General features: G+C 41.1%; 1 protein-coding gene across 2 annotated transcripts; it reads right to left on the minus strand.

Moving 5' to 3' along the window:
• Nucleotides 1-1,925: 1,925 nt before the first annotated feature.
• LOC133419695 (next to BRCA1 gene 1 protein-like) lies at nucleotides 1,926-19,935 on the minus strand. 2 transcript variants are annotated; one of them, XM_061709062.1, is made up of 22 exons: nucleotides 19,731-19,935; nucleotides 17,868-17,930; nucleotides 17,521-17,539; nucleotides 17,370-17,392; nucleotides 16,933-17,115; nucleotides 16,627-16,704; nucleotides 16,300-16,526; nucleotides 15,920-16,039; nucleotides 15,384-15,680; nucleotides 14,868-15,027; nucleotides 14,264-14,512; nucleotides 12,743-12,859; nucleotides 9,263-9,338; nucleotides 8,978-9,088; nucleotides 7,816-8,022; nucleotides 7,596-7,733; nucleotides 7,373-7,500; nucleotides 6,439-6,827; nucleotides 6,277-6,362; nucleotides 5,917-6,004; nucleotides 5,658-5,757; nucleotides 1,926-3,911 (listed from the first exon to the last, which is right to left on the minus strand). In XM_061709062.1, the coding sequence occupies exons 1-22, from the start codon at nucleotides 19,830-19,832 to the stop codon at nucleotides 3,723-3,725; spliced, it is 3,150 nt and encodes a 1,049-aa protein (XP_061565046.1). In that variant the 5' UTR covers nucleotides 19,833-19,935; the 3' UTR covers nucleotides 1,926-3,722. The 2 variants fall into 2 exon arrangements, with proteins under 2 accessions (XP_061565046.1, XP_061565047.1); XM_061709063.1 differs by lacking the exon at nucleotides 14,264-14,512.
• Nucleotides 19,936-20,594: the final 659 nt, after the last annotated feature.

The following is a 20,594-nucleotide window of genomic DNA, read 5'->3' on the forward strand; positions in this document are numbered from 1 at the left end:
CTGCGAAAAGCTCCTCCAGCACGAGAGGTTCCCCCAGCCCAGCATTCATGTCATCAGGGACTTTAGGCAACTCATTGCAGAAGGATCCAAACAGTTCGTTGTCTTTTCTGTACTCACTGCTATACAGCTCAGAGTAGAACACCACTGCCCGTCTCCTTATGGCATTGGCATCTCTGAGTTCCTCTCCTGCAGCAGAGCGCAGAGCATGATAGACCTGCTCTGTCCATTCTTCTTCTCAAGCCCCAAGAAGAACTTGGATGGTGCGTCCATCAGCTCCACACTCTTGAACCGTGATCTGACCAGCGCCCCCTGAGCCTTAGTGCCCAGTAGGTCCCTAAGAGCAAAAGTTTTAGACTTGAGATCCTCAATATGACCCTGATCTCCAGTGGAGTCTACTACACTCTGTAGCTCCACAACTTCAGTCTCTAGATCTTCCATTGATCTGGTAATGTCCCGTGTGACATTGAGAGTGTACTGCTGACAGAGCTGTTTTATCTCAGTCTTCCCACAATCCCACCACTGTTTCAAAGATTTAAATCTTCCTGCCTGCTCCTAAAAACTCACCCAAAAAACCTAAAAACATCCTTAAAATGTGCATCACATAACAAAGCAGTGTTAAAATGCCAATATGCACTCTTATGCTTTAAGTTAGTGATTCAAATGTCGCAAGTGACTAAAAAGTGATCAGTAAAACCAACAGGAACCATTTTACACTCTTTAAAGATGTTAAAATGGTGCTTTTTTTGATGATCATCAGCTGGTACAGCAGAGATCTCTTCTCCACCTCTCTCGCCCTGTTAATGTTTAACGTGCTGATTCTTAAATGAGTCATCATGAAGGAGATGGAGAATAAACAGAAACACAAAAGCAAACCTAACCTACATTTAGAGTGCAGCATCTTATTCATCATCCTCATCTTCATCGTTGTTTACATCTCTCCTTATCTTCTGAACAATCTTCTTCAGTCTGTACAATTCCTGGACGGTAAAACCTCCCCTCCCTTTACTGCTCATCTGTGACCAGGCAGATTTAAAAAACAATTCTCTGTCAGGGAAGTGATCCTCCACTTTTACCCCCTTCATGTTTTTTGTTTTCTGCAAGAACTGGTTGATCATTACAACACTGTAAGGCTTCTGAACCTGGCTGCCCATCAGCCTGGAGTCAGAACATTCACCTTCATTGACAGAGTCCTCCTCCATATCTGAACCAGACTCCTCAGACTGGACTCAGACTCTGTGGGTCTCTGTCTCGCTACGCCTTTCTTCGCCTGAGAACTTCCCCTGTTACGTCTGGTCTTCCTCTTCAGACGTGAAACTTTACTTCACATTTTAACTGCTCAAATTCAACCTGTTGTTTTCATCTGCTCCCAGTATTTGTGCTGAATATCTGGATTTGAGAGCCGTTTCTAACAGACTCATAATTGGGTTATTTTTGAGCTTGTACATAAACCTTTAACTTAGTTCAAAGAGAGCTTTTTTTTTTTAAATGCGTTGAACCTTTCGCCATATCAAAAATGTTCCTCACGTCTTCTTTTTATTGTACGAAGCAAACAGATGTTCCTGTAGTTCAATAAAAGTGATCCATTATAAACCCACTATCAAACAGAAAATTAGCTTAAGTATTCAACTTTTCCTTTAAAGACAATAAAACATCATAATACGCCTGGAAAATACACAAGAAAGTAAAATAATAGCACTGATGTTCAGTCTTGAAATGATGGTGTCCAATAAAGCAGAAATTATTCTCCCAGAATTACTAAAACAAAAGTAAAACAAGTGAGAAAGTAAAGCTGTGATGTTTAAACTTTGTTTTGAGAAAAGGGTCAGCATAATCAGCACACTTTGACCTTAGAAACGTCGTCATCACTTAACTTTGTACCAAAAGTGCTGCGGGAGTGGATGTGGAGATTTATCATTAACAGAAGGCAGATGTGCAAATAGTTTATTGGCAGATTGACAGAAGTATGTAAAGTATACACTCTGCGTCAGAAGAATAATTTGACAAGCAAAGTAGATATATTCAGAGTTACTCTCTAGAGCATGGTTTCCTTAAAACATGAACAATCGTAAAAGTAAGAAAAACAAGGGTTCCAAAAACCTCAACCACAAACACAAAGGTCTACATCTTAAATCCAGACGCACAGCACGACGCACTCACATGACACGCACGCTTCGGTAAACCAATGATCGTCGCTCCGAAAACGCAATCACACAAAACATACTTGGTTACACGATGGGTTTGATACGGAAGAGTATTAGGGCCATGCAGGAGAAAAAATATTTGAGAGAGGAAGGTTTTTTTTATTGTGTACTTCGAGAAAAAAGTCAAAATGTCGAGATTAATGTTGAAATACAATTTCAAGAATATAGTTGAAATTTCGAGAATAAAGTTGAAATACAATTTCGTGAATAAAGTGGAAATGTCTCCTCTGGCCCATCAAATCCAGTGACTGACAGCTATGCAGGCAGCAGCCTGCATATAACTAACTAAGGTAACTAACTAACTAACTAACTAACTAACTAACTAACTAACTTACTCCCTTGGAGTGTTACGTTAAGGGTACGTTTCTGAAGTTATGCAACTGCATGTGTGATATGTGTTTCAAATCATCAATCAAAACTTTATTCACGAAATTTTGACTTTTATCTCAACATTTTCGACTTTTTCCACGAAATTGTACTTCAACATTAATCTCGACATTTTCGACTTTTTTCTCGAAGTGCATGATGAAAAAAAAAAATCTTCCTCCTCTAAAATATTATTTTTATTTTTCTCCTGCCTGGCCCCAATACTTCCGTAGTTTGAGGAATGTGTGGTTAGAGACATCTCTGCTTTCATTAGAGCTAAATGATGGGTTCCACTTGGGGGCAGGGGGGTGAGAATGCAGGCCGGCGAGGTGGGCCATAACAGATGATGCAAAGCGGACATTTTCCACTGCGACTGTGCTAAGACCACGAGGACACGACTCGTCTGTGAAGCCTCTACCCGTCATGCAGGCGTCTCCTAAAAAGCTGTAGAAAACATCCCAGTCTGAACGGCCATCCGCTCGGACTGTTTGGTTTACATTCCACATGTCAACGTCTAAAATAACAGTACTCTGATACAGAAATAGATTGCATTGTTAGGCAAATTCCACTACAATTATTAATAAAAGTCTTAAATATCTTTCACGTCACTACTCCAAGCCTGTCGACCAGAACATCCGCAGAGCTTCAATCACATCACTACACGAGAGCGCCGGCTTGTCCAGACCTTTTCACCTCTTTAGGATATTCCAGAGCCTTCGGTTTCTCTAATCACGAGCTCACGAGCAGCTCCCTCTCCAGCGCTGAGGAAGCAGCTACGGCAGCCGAACAGAGATGGAGAGCTGAAATGCGGTTTTGTGCTGGCGCTACTACAAACCCAGCTCCTTTTGACAAGCACATTAAGCTCTATGACAGAGGTAAACAAGGCAAGAGGTTAATCGCCACTCGTCATAATTTAGAGGCGCTTATAATTGACAATTTTTATGAAAATAGAGAAGCAAAATTAAAGCCTTTTGTGAATGGTCTTTTATCTCTAATGGTCTAGAAATAAAACAGCCCTATTTAATTTGTTGACGTGATCGTAGTGTTGATCCCATTTCACATTCTAACGTAAATCCTGACACTGTAAAGGGTCACTCTAATTATTCTCTCTAGGTAAAGTTTAGAAGCTGAGTGAATGCTGTGGCGTGGCGCCCCTCAGTCCAGCGCGTCCACGGCCTCGCTCTGGCCGTCCTCGGCCATCTGCACCAGCTCGTTGACGGTGTGCAGCAGGCTGTAGCCATGCTTCCTCAGCAGCTGCTGGTTGAGCCGCTGGTCTCTGAAGCCCATCTCCAGCAGCATGGCCATCATGGAAGGGTCCTGCCTGGTGGCCGGGTCGATGCCTCTCTGGGAACATCAGCAAAACAGGAAAGAGATGACAGTGTGAGGAAGGAGAGCAATGGCGTCTACTTGTCATGTGGCATACCACGCCACGCCACACTGGCTTTTCTGTAGGAAGTGACTCCGATGCATGCGCGTGCATAGGGGCAAGCATTTTTTCCTCACAAAAAAATGCTTGCTCCCTTGGTCACAGTCTGAGACGAGTCTGCCTGTTTGCCTTCGGTCGGCGAGTCAAATCGACGCAGAGCCTACGGCGTAGGTTACGTAGCCTACGGCGTAGCTTACGTAGCCTACGGCGTAACCTTAGAGCCTTTACTCCGGCGCGATTCTTCGCGAACAATGGACAAAAAAGGGATTATGTACATTCACTGAGTGAATATCAATATTATGAAAGTAAAATATACATTTGTCGCTAGAAATGTAATCAAAACGCATTTTATGCAGGAACTAACTCAAAATATTGATTTATTCACTAAGAAATGTCCGCCATGTTTTTTTTTTAGATTCAGTCCGCAAATGACGACGAAAAGCATTCTGGGAAATTTTCGCGCAAAATTTAGGGGTAGTGAAGAAAACGAGGGCGAGGGGGAGAATTGGGACGCAGCTCAAGTGCCCTTCTGTTAAAGGCCTTCTTTTTTTTTTTCAAAGGCCTTTAAAAAAAAAAAGAAAAAGATTTTCATTTAAAGTGCCATTCATTCACCAATATCATCTAACAATTAATAATAATTGAGCTAAATAAAATTATATGATGAACATCCCCCTCCCTGCCCCCCCAGTGGAAATGCAGTGGATCCATCACCAGCTGGATAGCAAAGAGCACAGCAGGTAGCAAATGTACCAGTTATTTATGTTTTTTGATGATATGTAGCCTATGTTATGATTCAGATCTGTAAAGTTTTTCTGTCATTACTTTAGTTTTGATTAGTGGGTATGCCAGAGTTATTATAGTTTTGTATTTTTCCATTAGTTTCAGTATTAGTTTTAGTTTTTTATTAAAATACGAGGTATTTGTCGTGGGTAAGGTTTAAGAAGTTCAGAGCAGGTAATACAATACAACACACAACAGTGTTTTGTATTGTAATGTAACAAAGTAACAAATGTAACCAAGTAATTTTCGGAGAGTCTTAAAGTCATGTTCCATGTGTCCCTGTTTAAATTTCAGCACCTGCCCCTCCAAAAGGTCTCTGCACTCCCCTGCTCCGATGAGTGGAACTGGAGGAGTTACTGCCTTGTATAGCTCATGGAGGGGGGTGCGAGTCCTCCTACAGCTTTGCCACCACAGCCCCTCTGTCAAGTCGTGGACTCTGACCTCCCATGACACCCTACAGACGCGTCCGGCTCCGGGTGCAACAGGCTTGCCTTACGACAATTGACGGCAACAATAACGTTGGCTAGCGTCAGTGACTCGTGAGAGGAGAAAACACTATTTTGGCATGATTTCAAGGGAATGCAGGTATTTGACGGGTGAGTTTTAGTGACATGTTGGAGTATTGCCTTGGAATTTTGAGCTGGGAACTTGGAGTTTGTCACAATAAAATCCTGATTATGCCCTCTTAACTATCACCAACAAGGTGACTTCAGTGTTGGCACCCCCAACACGTGTAACCCTTGCAGGGCACTAATGGATCGGCAAGTCCTCTGAGGGCCTTCGCTCTGGTTCGGGGTCATTCTGACCCGGGTTGAACGCCTTACAAGGGTTAAAAGCATGTGCAGGGATCTACGGTTCGAACAGCGGACTGCTGTGCAGCGTACCTGTATGGAACAGTTTGGTCCAGTGAAAAGAGCCTTATAGGCAGATGCGGCCACAGAAAGGGCCCCCTTGACAAGTCCCTCGGTGATGCCTCCTTGGCCCCTGGCATGAGCACAGTGCTTCGGTTACACAACAACAATGCAAACAACGAGACATTATTTTCAGAAACAATCCATGTTATAGAGTAAAACATTGTCTAGAAGTGAAGCTTCAGCTTCAGCTTGTAAGTGAAACAACGTTTCACTGCTCGCTGTTTTGCACCTTGGTTGCAGCGCGTTGCCTGGTCTGGGATTGTACGTCTCAAAGGCACTGGATGCTGAGCCTGCTGATCTTGACAGACCAGATGAAACTGCAATGTGGATAATAGTAAAAAAAAGAATCACAACAAAACATGTAAGAAAGGAAAACAGCTGCTTGCTGAATTAACAAATCCTGAGAGCTTGCGTGTGTTCTTAGTTCCTCTTTCTGCAATGATAGTCGCCTGTGAGGCAGGGCTGACGGTAAACTGCTAACTTTTACACTGAAACCTGCTGCCTCGGAGCCTTCTGCACCGTACTGTGGTTGTGTGCTGTGCTAAGTAGCATCACTGAGTTAGTCGTGTGATGGTCCAGTAACACCCACCATTTAGGTGCACTCGTGGTTGCTGGGGCTCATACGCCTCACATGCCGGAGGACTGGCATCCTCCGCCAGATACAGTGCCTCAGACCTGAAACAAAGTTACATTTGAATCATTACAGGATGTTACAGTAGAAGAAGAGGCCTCCTGATGTGTGTGTCCTGACCTGGGGGAGTAGAGGGCTGGTGGGGGCTGCCGGGGCTGAGGGGGGGCAGGTGGGGACACCACTTCAGGGGTAAGTGTCACCGCGTCCAGTGTTTGGGAAGCACACAGCATCTGGTTGACACTGCTGTGGATGGGAGGGGCGGTTGGAGGCCCGGCGTCGCCTGACACCTCCTGAGCAGCGACCGGCTCCTCCTGCCTCTCGCTCAGTGTCGCCTCGCTGCACGGCTCGAAGTCGCAGCCGTCCTCCCCCTCATCGGCCGCGGCGGGGTCGGGCTGGGACATGGCAGAGCTGTACATGGACTCCCCCAGAGGCCGGGTGGTGTCAAAGCAGTCTGGGAGGACGATGATGTAATCGTCGCAGGAGGAGACCGAGGATGTCTGGCTGCTGACCTGAAACACGCCACAAGTCGGAGACGTTCACTAACTTCTTTATGCAACTGCATTTACACGTCAAAGCTGACTTTATGTGAATAGCAGAACAATCTCTTGTGATGTTCGGAAATAGTTTTCTCACAAAAAGACATTAAAAGTCTCGCTTTTACCGGCGACCTTGGACTGTGGAGACTCCAGGAGTCAGTGAGCATAATTACATTTCTCAGCTGAGCTGTTGAAGTTCGCCATCAGTTATTTGAGCCACATGAATCTTATTTTCTCTCCTTTCGTTAATGACGAGCTTTTACTCCTCCTGCAGAGGCCGTCCCTGACTTTTAATGGATTTAGATGATCAGTGTTGGCTTTTACGTCCAGAAATGGTCGTCATGTGACAACACTGAAGGTTAATGAGAAACAGCCAAACTCATGGATTCTGAATCCAGAGGTCTGTTGTGTCATGCGTCTAAATTTCTGGACTTTCACTACCCAGTTTTCACTATACATTATACATACATATATATATATATATATATATATATATGAATTGAAATGTAAACTGTCACCTCATCCCAGTCTTCTCTGGCTCCACCTTCCTCTTTCTCTTCATGGTTATCCCCAACAACCTCTTTGTCTTTAGGCTTGAGGTGAGAGCTGACAAGCAGGTTGTCATCGTCTGGTCCCAGCAAAACAACTATCAAGGGAGGAAATAAGAATTTAAAAAAAGGACAAAACGTGATACGGCAGATGAAGTGCTTGTTAAAGTTGAACAGGAAGTTCTCCACTTACTTTGCTCTGTTTCCTCCTCGGGTGGAACTGAACTCTCCGCTCTAACGGCTCTGCTCTCCTCCTTTTCTTCCAGCTCCTTGTGCGCCCTCACAGCCTCGACGGCTCTCTCAAAGCAGACGCTTAAACTCCGGGACACAACTGAAAATGTTTGAAAAATGATTGAAAAACATGCAGCCATCCATCCAGCATGAAGAGTGGTGGCGGCCCTGCGGGGTCTCACCCTGCGGCCGGGGGCTGCTGTAAGGGGCTTTGCTGTGAGGGGCTTTGCTGTGGGGGGCTCTGCGCAGCGGCCTGTGGTCGGGGGCCTCCTCCAAGGTGAGGGAGCGGATGACCGTCTCACAGAGGAACTGAGCCCCGCTGATCTCCTCCTCCCGCTCCTCTTCCTGCGCCGCAGGCTCCCACACCTCCTGCTGCCTCAGCTCCACTCCTGGGGACAACGCAGCACACCAAGTGGACGCTTGAAGGAAAAGCATCTTTCTTTTTCTTTTCTTTTTATCTTTTATTTGGAAAAGCCTTGATTTCACAGATGCAGATTTACATAGCGTCAAAATCACTTCAAGTAAGTTTAACATTGGCATTACATTTTGTGGTACTTCTGATGTCCAATTTGCCTCCTGGCTCTTCCCAGAATTTTCTTTGTAAAATATTTACATGGAACATGGAAAGCTTCTCATCTCAAATATTACATACAGAAAATTACACACAAAGCAGAATCCGTAAAGATGGTGCTGTAAAATATATCAATATATCATATTGCAAAACACATTTTGATCCTACTCCTTATTTTTGTCAAGTTAGCAAAAGTCAGACCTAATAGGTTTTATGTACTCAGTCCACTTAGACCACATCTGGTAAAATTTCTCCTTCTCGATTTTTAGAGAGAAATTTTTTCCATTACATATATTATTACTAACTATTCATCTATAGTGGGGATTCAGGTTTTAACCACCTCCTTGTAACAGCTTTTTTGCTCGCTAAAAGGATAATCTGTAGTAGTTTCTTATCTTTGTTATTCCACCCCTCAAATTGGATGTCACCCATATATAGTATCAAACCAGTAAGGAATTTTGACTCCAAATATATTATTAATGTGTTTGTGAATTTCCCCCCACTAGGGTACAATAACCTTGCAATCCCAAAATACAAGAAAAGCATCTTTCATGTTCCGCTAACTCGCAGCATCGTCATTAACTCCAAAGTCATCATGACATCAGTCAATAGGTTGCATAAAATTACAAGAGCCATCCTTTAAGATTTTGCTCAATCAATGAAAAAGAAAACCTTTTTTTTTTTTAAACCCACATTTGTATATGTCCATGTATCCTCCTGCACTTAATGTTAATGACTTCAGATCAAGAGCGACATTACTTTAACAGTCTCACCAAAAAGCTTTCTGACGCCTGCGGCCTCTGCGTCTTCTCTCATGCTTGCAGTGATGGACTTCTCCAGCGCCGCTGCATCATGGGGAAGGGGGGATATGCAGGGTGTTAAATCTAGAAACAAGAACAAGCAGACACAACGTTGGCTATGTAGTCAGACACATACAATGTACTTCATGCTCGATGCAGTCAAAAATCAAGTTTTTAAAGAAGGAAAACAAGATTTTGGACGCAGCAAAACGTAAATGTTTAACAGTTGAGGTTCGATAGATTTTAACCGTGACTCACCGACTGGAGTGTTGTTAGGAACCTTTTCCAGCTCTTGCACAATATTTATGTCCAACAACTCAAACGACAGAAGATCCTAAAAAACAGCAGATGAAGGAATGTGAAAGCCAATCCCCTGACCCACACCAGTACTTCAATACGCTTCATTCTAGCCCAACTTGTGGGAACTTTTTACATGATTAAATCATTTAAGACAGGCTAGAAAGAGAAATATAGGCCAAACAAGGTGTAGGGAGGATATTTTCCAACCCAACAGGACCACAGTTGAGACTGTTAGATGAAAAGTGTACATCTGACGGGTCAACTGCGACTCACTTCCTGTCTCCGTCATCTCAAGATCAAGTTTACCACACAGCCCAGAAGATTTCCTGGCGTTGAATGGAGGATTATCTTTTTTTTAATTGGGGTTGCGTTACATTCTTCAGTGTAGCCGGTGTCTGTATTTGATAAGTGTTTTCCACTTGTTCAAATTACCAGAAAACATAATTCGAAAATGTCCAACCCATGGATCATTCCAGGTTTCTTTTGAAGAGATCTTCAAAAGAAAAAAATAATTGATATAAAAAATGTGTTGTTAATCCCAGTCCATTTAATATTGCAGTTTATAAAAAATATAAGAACTTTTTCACAAAATTAATACGCACTGAAAAAAAACTAACAATTTCTCTGAAAAATTTGAACAATCCCGAAATTGTATAAAATATAAAAAACCTCATTAATGAACTCTTGAGTAAAAAAAAAAAAATCCTTCAAAACTATCCCATCTCAGTTACCTGATGGTGAGAGAAATTTTACTAAAACATTGGACATAACAAATGGCTTTTATGATTTTTTTGTTAATATTGGTCCTTCTTTAGCAAGAAATATCAAAAACATAGATTAATCTCCCCTTGTGAACATCAAGATCAGTATCCTAGTTTCAGGAGTTTTGACCCTCCCACTTCCAAAGAAGTTTTTGACATTATACAGGGTCTGAGAGATTCTGCCGCTGGACATGATGAAATAAAAGCCAGCCTTGTAAAAAAGGTAGCTTCGTGTATTGTTGAACCTCTCACCCATGTTTTAATCTTGTCCCTTAAAACAGGTGTTGTGCCAAGTGACCTGAAAGTAGCTAAAGTCATTCCATTATATAAATCAGGTGATCCCAACATATTCACAAATTATCGTCCTATATCTGTTTTACCTCTTTTTTCAAAGGTTTTAGAAAAATTTGTTTACTCAAGAATAGAAAAACACTTGGATATGAACAATATACTATATAGTCATCAATATGGCTTTCGAAAAAAAATGTCAACAGAAATGGCTCTCTTGCAGTTTGTTCATAACATTTCTACAGCATTAGACAATAAGAAGATGTCCCTTGGAATTTTTTTTAGACTTGTCGAAAGCTTTTGACACTGTCGATTATAATATTCTTGTCACTAAATTACAGAAATATGGGTTCCATGATATTGCTCTCAAATGGCTAACTGATTATTTGAAGGATAGGGAACAATATGTTTCTATAAAAATGTACAACTCAAGGAGAGCTAAGCTACATTGTGGCGTACTCCAAGGTTCCATTCTTGGGCCGCTCCTGTTTTTAATTTATATGAATGATTTGCCAATGGTCTGTCATAATGTACTGGCTCTTTTATTTGCTGATGACACATGCCTCGTTGCTTCACATGAAAATTTTACCACGCTGATCCTTGAAGTAAATGAAGAGCTATCATCAATTTGTAAATGGTTTCAGATGAATAAACTCTCTCTTAATACATCCAAATCTAATTTAATGATATTTTGTAATAAAAATAAAAGATACACTAAGGAAGAGGCCAAAATATTCATAGACAATGTTGAATTAACTCAAGTTTCTTCTATTAAATTCTTAGGTGTCATAGTTGATGAAAGATTAACACGGAAGTGCCATACTGAACTTGTCTGTAAAAAAACTATGAGATCAATCAATATTTTGAGTAGAATACGATCACTGGTGAATCAATCTTGTATTTTAACTTGTTATTATAGCTTAATTTATCCATATATTGTGTATTGTAATTCTGTATGGGCAGCTACATGTCCTACTTTTCTCGAAAAGATCCTTCTAGCCCAAAAGACATTTTTGAGAAAAAAACTACTCCAAAAAAACAGAATCTTCTATTCTTCTTTTTAGAAAATGTAATTTGTTATCCGTCTTCAATGTGAACATCTATCAAACCTGTGTGTTTATGTATAAGTATGTATATTCATCTCATGACCTGCCACTCAGCTTCCAGAATTTTTTTAAGTTTTCCTCAGACATTCATTCATATCAGACACGACACTCAAAGGACTTTCACCTTCCTTTATGCCGGACTTCACACAATCAACGCACTTTAAAATACAGAGGACCATCCCTATGGTACAATTTACCTACATCACTAAAATCAATATCTTCATTTGCTTTGTTCAAAAAACACCTTGAAAAAATAATTCTTTAGTTAAGTTCAGAAACGCTTCTGGAATTGTTAAATTATCCTACATCTTCATCATTTTTCCTATCTTTCAATAATTCAGTATTGTTTTTCTTTTTCATGCTAAATTGTCTTTCGGTTTTATATTATGCATTTCTATATTGTGTTTTAGCTTTGAAGTCAGCTGCTACTACTGCTGCTGTTGTTATATTTGTTTTATAAAGGGGAGGCATTTTCAAAGCCTTTTTGGCTTCCACCTCTCCTGCACAATGTTTAATTTGACCATTGTTTTTACTGTTTATACAGGTTCTGTTTTATGTGCAAATAAACTAAACTAAACTAAACTATGTGGCCATGTACAGAGAAATCCTGACAGAGTGCTCAGGACCTCAGACTGGGCCGAAGGTTTAGCTTCCAACAAGATAATGACCCTAAAAGCACACAGCTAAAACAACAAAGGTGTGGCTTGGGAACAAGTCTGGGACCATTCTTGACCGGCTCAGCCAGAGCCCTGACCTCAACCCAATTGAGCATCTCTGGAGAGATTTGAAAATGACTGTCCACCAACATTCACCATCCAACCTGACAGAACTGGAGAGGATCTGCAAGGAAGAATGGCAGAGGATCCCCAAATCCAGGAGTGAAACTCATGGCTGTACTCGGTCAGAAGGGTGCTTCTACTCAATACTGAGCAAAGGATCTGAATACTTATGACCATGTGATATTTCAGTTTTTCTTTTTCAATAAATTTGCAAAAAATGCTACATTTCTGTTTTTTCCTGTCAAGATGCGGTGCTGAGTGGACATTAATGAGATGTAATGTGAACTTTTTTGACTTTAGCAAATGGCTGCAATGAAACAAAAAGGGGTCCGAATACTTTCCGTACCCAATGTACTGCAGGTTCAACCTGCTACTCATCCAGGAGAAGCTTTTGTCATGTTCGTGGCCGATTCACCTCGTCTATGCAGGACCTCAGACTACAACTACCGGGTATTTTTGGTTAAAACACTACTTGTTGAATGTCGGGGCTTTGCGAGTGTGCACCTGTGCAGTCAGCAGGTCGACTGAAGGAAAGTAGTAGTCTTCGTGGTGGAGGTCTACAGGCAAGCCAGAACCACTGTTCATGGACCTTACCTGCCTCACGGGCCTCACCTCCTCTTTCTGAAGCACAAACAGGATTGGCAGCATTAGTATCATCACAGCATTTTTTAAAAACATTTATTTTGACATCTCTGACCCTGACATTTACACAAACTGGCATTTTGAGAAACATGAAAATACCAACTATTAAAACACAGCCAGTTCACAAACGTGAACCTTTTCTGATGTTATTCACCGTTAGTCCATATATTTTAGTATGACCTCAAATCTAAAACTCCTGTGTACATAACTGGCAGCCCCAAGTACAGGAAAGATAAGGTCAAAAAGCCATCAGTTTTCATGAGTCTTGAAACTCTTATCACAAACATAACAGTTGTGTTTCTGTTCGTAGAAAAGTAGAATGAAGTAGAAAAATGTGCAAAAATCAGCCCCCCCCCCCCCCCCCTCTCCCCCAGAATTGAGAAAATACAACCTCAGAAATCACCATATAACTTCATTCCACTGTACCATTCCTTATTTAACAACAAGAAGTCCAAAAAGATCAGCAGACCTCTGTAAGAGCAGCTTGTCTGGAGTTGTGTGTTAACACAATGTCAGGAGGGAAAGATATGAGCAACAGCCTTAAGAGGAGCAACTGTTGCTTCACATAAAACTGGAGAGGGTTGTAAATCCTTTCTAAATAATTTGTAGATCAACGTTCAACAAATTAGAAAGATTATTCACAAGTTCAAAGCTTTCAAGGCAGCTGCTAATCTTACCAGGAGTGGATGTCTCAGCAAACGTACCCACAAGGTCAAACCGTGCCATGACTGAGTGACTGAGCTGCATCATTGCTGGGTCCCTACTCGCTGCATGGGGGAGGGGTATCGGGGCTTGTTCTGGACCCAAAAAGAGCCGTGCATAAGTGATGTCCAAATCATCAAGGAACCGAATGAAAGAGATATAGAAGAAAAGGCCACAGTTCCTTCCTCAAGTTCAGGTTATTGCTACTTGATCTACAAGTTATTGAGTCAGGGGGGGGTTACTTAATGTTGGACATATTATACTTCTTTTTGACCTTATTTTTGTTAAATAATGGCACAGCAAAAAAAAAAAAATTTTTATGTCTACCTGAGGTTGTACTTGCAAAGATTCTGATCTTTGTTTGATTTTACACACAGAACCCCCCCCCCCCCCCACGATTCAAAGATAGGGAGCTAACTTTTGCGCATAAGTGTACACTGCAAAAACAGCCCTTCTACAAATAAGCCTTCTATTCATAAATCTAGTCAAAATTTGCTTATATTAAACAAAAATATCTTTCCCCATGGGCTACAAATTCTTAAAACTAGCAAAACAGTCTAAAATAGCCTCCAAATTCTCTTGAAAAAAAGTGTATTGTCTTATTTTTCTTCAGAAATGGGTTTTTGCAGTGTAGTTGTACATGAAAACTACTGTCCCCAGATCACCAGATGGTACACTTGCCAGTGGTTTGCTTTGGTGCCCGAGTGAATCGCGGCTGTCGCCGGGGTCGACCACGATGCTGCACCAGACCCGTGGGCCAAACTGGCACCCACGGTGCGCCAGCCGCCAGTGGGAGGTGTACATCCCTTCCATCACAGGAGCGACAAAGGCCACACTGACTACTCCCACTTGTCCAGGCAGCAGAAGGGGTACGGGCACCTCCCTCCTCTCCTCTGATGCCAAGCCGAGGTTTCCCCACATGAACACTAGCTGGGTGCACGCACACACATACACAAAACACAAAATAGGAATATACATGCGAAAAAAGGCACAAAGACGAGAGCGTGCAACCAGGGCCACACAAATTAAAACTTCCACAAGCGAGGGGCACACTCAGACAAGGACAAAGACTTCAGAAATCAAACCACAACACGGATTCAACTGAATTAAATCATACAACTCTCAGACAACAGAAAGGCTCTTGTAGTGTAAGGCTGGGTAAGAAATTTCTAGCTGGTGTTACTGGATAAGCAGAGGCAATGGGCTGAGTGGGGGCTCAAAGTGGGAAAGAAGCGGGTGGCAGAGAGAAAGTGGAGCCTGGCCTCTCGACGAGTGGGAGGGGTACCTTAGTCTCTGATGTCCAGCTGATAGTGCCCGAGTTCTTCATCTTCCAGTATTTGATGAACTTGGTACCAGGCTCCAGACGAGTGCCGTCAGGCAGATTTTCATCCAGAAACAAGGCAGCCATAGTGGGCACCAAGGACGTGTGCGAGACCCCGGGACCCCTAGTTTTGAGTGTACAGAGCATTGTTGAAAAAAAGCCCTGGTTTCTTATAATATGCATCTCTTTTGTTCTCTATGAATCAAAATAGCAGGACCCCAGATTTTTTCTTTTGCAGCTGAAAAGCATTTTTCTTAGAAAATCTATGAAGCAGCAGCAGCAGTTTTCACACTGAGGTAGTTCCAACACTTGCCACCTTCCCAGAGCAGCCAGCGATATACTCATACAGACTAGATTACAAAGATGGCATATTTTTGATTTCTTTTCTTGGAAAAAAACAAAAAAAAACAACACTTTTTGCATCCATGCTGAGTTAGAGGCACCCAGCACTGACGGACGCCCTTCCAAAGTGCCGCTTACTCTGGACTGGAGGCCTGGGGATCAGGGACCGGGGCTGGGATGGGACCTTGGACTGCAGCTGGACCTGAGGCTGTTTGGGCTGCAGGAGGGGGCAGTGCTGGGACCTGGGTGGATGCCGAGGTCATGCTTGTCAGATTGGCTCTGCCTGAGGTAGAGGGTCCACTCCACTGCAGCCCCCTCTTCTCCAGTCTCAGTTTCTTCTTGATTTCCTTCACTTCTGCTCTAAGCTGCCTTCTTTCAGCTTTGAGGCGCTGTCGCTCGGCCTTGCGCACGGTCCGGTCTCCTCGCCTTGGGAACCTGGTTTGAAATGTCATCAGGAACACCTATTTGTTGACTATCAAAAGTTTATTTTCCAAAATCCAAACACATCCCCACTCACAATTCATATTTACAGACATGTTTGTGTTCATTCATAAACATGTTTTCCTTTATTGATGTAGAAGAAGTGAGAGGAAAAAGGGCTAGCACTGTTCTTAGTTAAAATATTTAAGTATTCCAATAGTAAGTTTGAGTGATCCACGGCTTTGGAGGTTTACCTAAACTCTCCTGACATTCCATGCTCAGGAATGGAGAGGGGTGTCTTGGTTCTCACAAGGCTGTGACTTGGGTCATGGCTATGTCTGCACATCTCACACAGGATACAGGATGGGCAAACACTGGCAGAATTAAAAAAAACAAAACATCAATATAGTTGCTGATTAAGCTGTCGAAAGAGCATAACTCTGTAATAAAAAAGCTAAAGAGAAAAGGCCTTAAGGATAGTGTATGACATGTAGTAAGTTACAATGGTCTCTTATTAGAAAAATGTCATGCTTAATTAAATGTTGTGTATGAAAACAAATCTAGTCTAACATTAAATGCTAATGTTATGATGCAACTTTCAGGTGGATTGCATCGAAATGTATTTCATGCCTACCTGCATTTGTAGGCTCCTTCAGAGGTGAGTTTGTTGCAGCTGCTGCAGTTTGGGGTGTAGCCAAGCGATCCATTAGAGGTGGACGGGCCCGGTCTGGGTGCAATAAGACCTCCACTAGCCCCTCCACTAGCCTCACTGAGCCCATCAGAGCTTTTGTGGGTACAACACTGACCAGAGAAGTCATTGCACATCCTTTCCACCACCTCCTTTACAACTTCATCCTTAAACTATGACAAAAAAAAAAAGAGAAAAAAGTTGTAGTTACCTGGGAAGAGGTAAAGATGAACATTTTATATTTCCTTTTTCTTTTCCCGAGCAAGACCTTACCCTCTCCATGTACGATCTGAACCACATAGGAGGAGGTTCATCCTCAGGTTTGTTCCCCTTGCTGTCCTTTACTGTTACCTGTAAGAAAATGCACTGTGCTTACCGTACATCAACGTCAAGTGTCAGACAGTGAGAAAACTAAGATTGCTTTAAATGTTTTGGCACAGACGGACTTTTCTCCCTTTGTTAGCAGTCAATTTAAGGCCAAAAATGACGTTAAACTAATGTAAAAAAAAAACTTTGCACAAGTTAATACAGTAAAAACACAGAACATGTAAAAATAGAAGATTAAACATGTTTCCTCACGCTTTCTCGCTCTGGAGTGACCTGAGTGCCTTTGTCCACTGATTTGACTCTCGATGGATAAGGAGGAGCAGGTCGAAGGTCTCCTTTCAGCTCCTTCACCTCAGTCTTGAGTGGACCTCCACAGGCCTGCCCTTTCATCTTGTACACATTCATGTGCAACTGATTGCCCTGTTTCTCTGCACTCTGTGGAGAGAATTAACACCGGTACCTATGCAAATCAGCCGTGTATTTCAGTGTACACCTTTACTATTCCCCGAGGTGCAGGTTTAGGAATGTCGTTACACTGGAACAGTTGTTGGATATAACAACACTATGACAAAGAAAATTCCTCTGCCATAACTGTTTATAACTACAAAAGCTTGGGTAGTATATAACTAAAGTATAAATTAGTATTTACTCCCTTCATAAAGAATTACAATCTTGCAGGGCCACTGTACCTTGATGGCTTCTTCATATTCATCTGTAAAAGAAAAAAACAATAATAATAATAATAATAAAACATTACCTTTTTGTCATACATACAAGCGTATTATCTAAATCATATTCTGCTTTAAAAATATAAGAATTAAAAAAAAAAAATTTTCTCACCTTGACTGTTAATGCAAATCTAAAATACAAGATAAACAAAATAAGTAAATGTACTTATATTCAGCCAAACCATAATAGAAAAACATGCTTTAAACATTTAAACCAATTTAAAGAATATTATATATATATATATATATATATATATATATATATATATAAGTGGAGGAGTGATGTAACTTCCACATTTAACTTTAACTATTCAGTAACAGCAACTTAATGACATGAGACAAATATATGTTTTTCTCACTGGGTACTTTTCGTTGAGAGCTTTTTAGTGTGCTATTTGTGTTTTTACTCAGGGAAAAACTGAAACATTAACCAATACACACTTGTAAACATTGCCTTACCTCTTCATTATCCTCATCAAAGTATTTAACTTGAAAGTGATTGATCCCAAATGATGCTTTGATCTGAAATGCACAGAAGAGTTTACATCAAATATCACACCATACATGACATCAATATCTCAAAAGGCTGGACAGTGTGAGTGTGTGCACAAACGCTGCAATGTTGAACCAAATGGGATACATTTCCATTCCCGTGACTATTTTGTGACGCACAGACTGGCTAAACACACACACACACACACACACACACACACACACACACACACACACACACACACACACACACACACACAGATATATATATACAAATTAGGGCTGTACGATTTTAAATCGTAATCGCGATTATGTAATTAGAACGATGTTAAAACGTGAAAATCGTAAAATCGATTTTTCACTTTTTTTAAATTTTATTTTTAATTTATTTTATTATTTTTTTTTACCTTGTCTGCACACATATTAATGATTGATACCATATTACTGATTGATGGAAATACCTCTCAATACCTGCGACAGGTGCCCCATCGGAGAGGCTCTTTAGTGTACGAGGGGGTGTTGTAACATGCCACCGGGCATCCCTCAAGCCAGATGCCGTAGACCGGCTCGTGTTCCTTGCAAAAAACTTGCAAATGTGAATAGCAAATGTAATGAGTGACATTACACACCTCCACCTCCTTCATGGGTTGCATTATTATTTAGCATGCAAAGACCCAGTTTAGTTTAATTAGAAAATGTCTTGTTTTATTTAATTGGAAATATAACTTACTGTATGTTTGCAAGTTCTGATTTGCTGATTTTTTTTTTCAGAGATAAAACTTTATATTTTATTATATTTTTTAAAACTTTTTTTCAACTTATTTTAAAGAGTTTTGCACTTTATTCATTCATTTTTGGTTTAATAAGAGCAAAGTTTGCACTTAGAGCCCAATGGGGCAAATGTTCAATAAAAAAACAGCATATTTGAAATAGGAATGGGCAATATTTTACCGTTCACGATAAACCGTCAAAAAAATTCCCCACGGTAAGAATTTGTCATCTCGCGGTAAAAACGATAAATTCCCGTTGATGACGTTTTTGTGTAAAGCTGATTTATGGTTCTGCGTTAAATCCACGCACAATGTACGTGAAGGAAGGAAGGAAGGAAGAAAACAAGGAAAGAAGGAAGGAAGGGAAAAAAGAAGGAAGGAAGGAAGGAAGGAAGGAAGGAAGGAAGGAAGGAAGGAAGGAAGGAAGGAAGGAAGGAAGGAAAAGGGAGAAGGAAGGGAGAAAAGAGGAAGGGAAGAAGGAAGGAAGGGAAAAAGGAAGGAAATGAGCCTGAAAGAAAGAAAGAAAGAAAGAAAGAAAGAAAGAAAGAAAGAAAGAAAGAAAGAAAGATAAATTCCCGTTGATAACGTTTTTGTGTAACAAACATGGCGGATCTGAGAGCGAGATAGATTTATAGTTAAAAAGATGGAGTTGAATTGGTATTTTTTTTTAATCGTAATTTTTATCATTATCGGGATAAATGCCAGTAATTATCGTGATACATTTTTTAGTCCATACCGCCCATCCCTAATTTGAAATAATTTCTTTGCCTTTTGTCAATTCACAAAATAATCGTAATCGAAAATCGGATTTTGAGAGAAAAAAATCGAGATTTTATTTTTGGGCAAAATCGAACAGCCCTAATACAAATATACACACACATATGTTTATGTGTATATACATACACATACATTGTATATATGTGTATGCACATATAGGCATGGCACTAACAGTATGGGCTGTCCTTCAGGTGATCGCCTGTGTGCGGGTCTGAGCCGTGTCTGGGCCTGCTCCTCACCAAACTGCGCAGCGCTCAGCGCTGCTAGCGCCGCTAATACTTACCCAGGCTTCCACCGACTCCCACTCCAATTTGTCCAGATCCTGGGCCAGAAACCTCTTCACGTTCCCCCGGAAATTGACTTTAATGGTAACAGGGAGCCCCATGGCGGCCGTCTACGGGTGTATCGCAGGTGTCATCAGCTGCACAGAGCGTCGTCCTCAGCTCCGTCCGTCTTGTTTACATCGCCGACACAAACACGGTGACGTCGCGGCGCATGCGCGCTGACGGCGGCTGCCGGTGTTGTGCCGGATTCAGCACCCCTGCCGTGAAATGCACCCCCTCGTCGTACACACAATGACAAAAATTATATTCTCATTCCACACACTCACATGTACGACGGAGTATTAGGGCCAAACTAAGACAAAAAATAAAAAATAAAGTAATAATAATATGAGAATAAAGTCATAATATTACGAGAATAAAGTAGTAATATTACGAGAATAAAGTCGTAATATTAAATATATTATAAATATATAAATAGAACTTCACAAGATGCTCAATATTCCTCATTTTAACACAGGGAGAAGATGCTCTTCCTGTTAGAGTTCTCATAAATTATATTCTCATAATATTACAACTTTATTCTCATAATATTACAACTTTATTCTCATAATATCACGACTTTATTCTCGTAATATTACGACTTTATTCTCATAATATTACGACTTTATTCTCGTAATATTACGACTTTATTCTCGTAATATTATGACTTTATTCTCATAAATTACGACTTTATTCTCATAATATTACGACTTTATTCTCATAAATTACGACTTTATTCTCGTAATATTATGACTTTATTCTCGTAATTTCCCCTTTTTCTTGTCTTAGTTTGGCCCTAATACTCCGTCGTACACATGAACACA

This window comes from Cololabis saira, chromosome 19 (assembly GCF_033807715.1).
Source record: "Cololabis saira isolate AMF1-May2022 chromosome 19, fColSai1.1, whole genome shotgun sequence".
Taxonomy (NCBI): domain Eukaryota; kingdom Metazoa; phylum Chordata; class Actinopteri; order Beloniformes; family Belonidae; genus Cololabis; species Cololabis saira.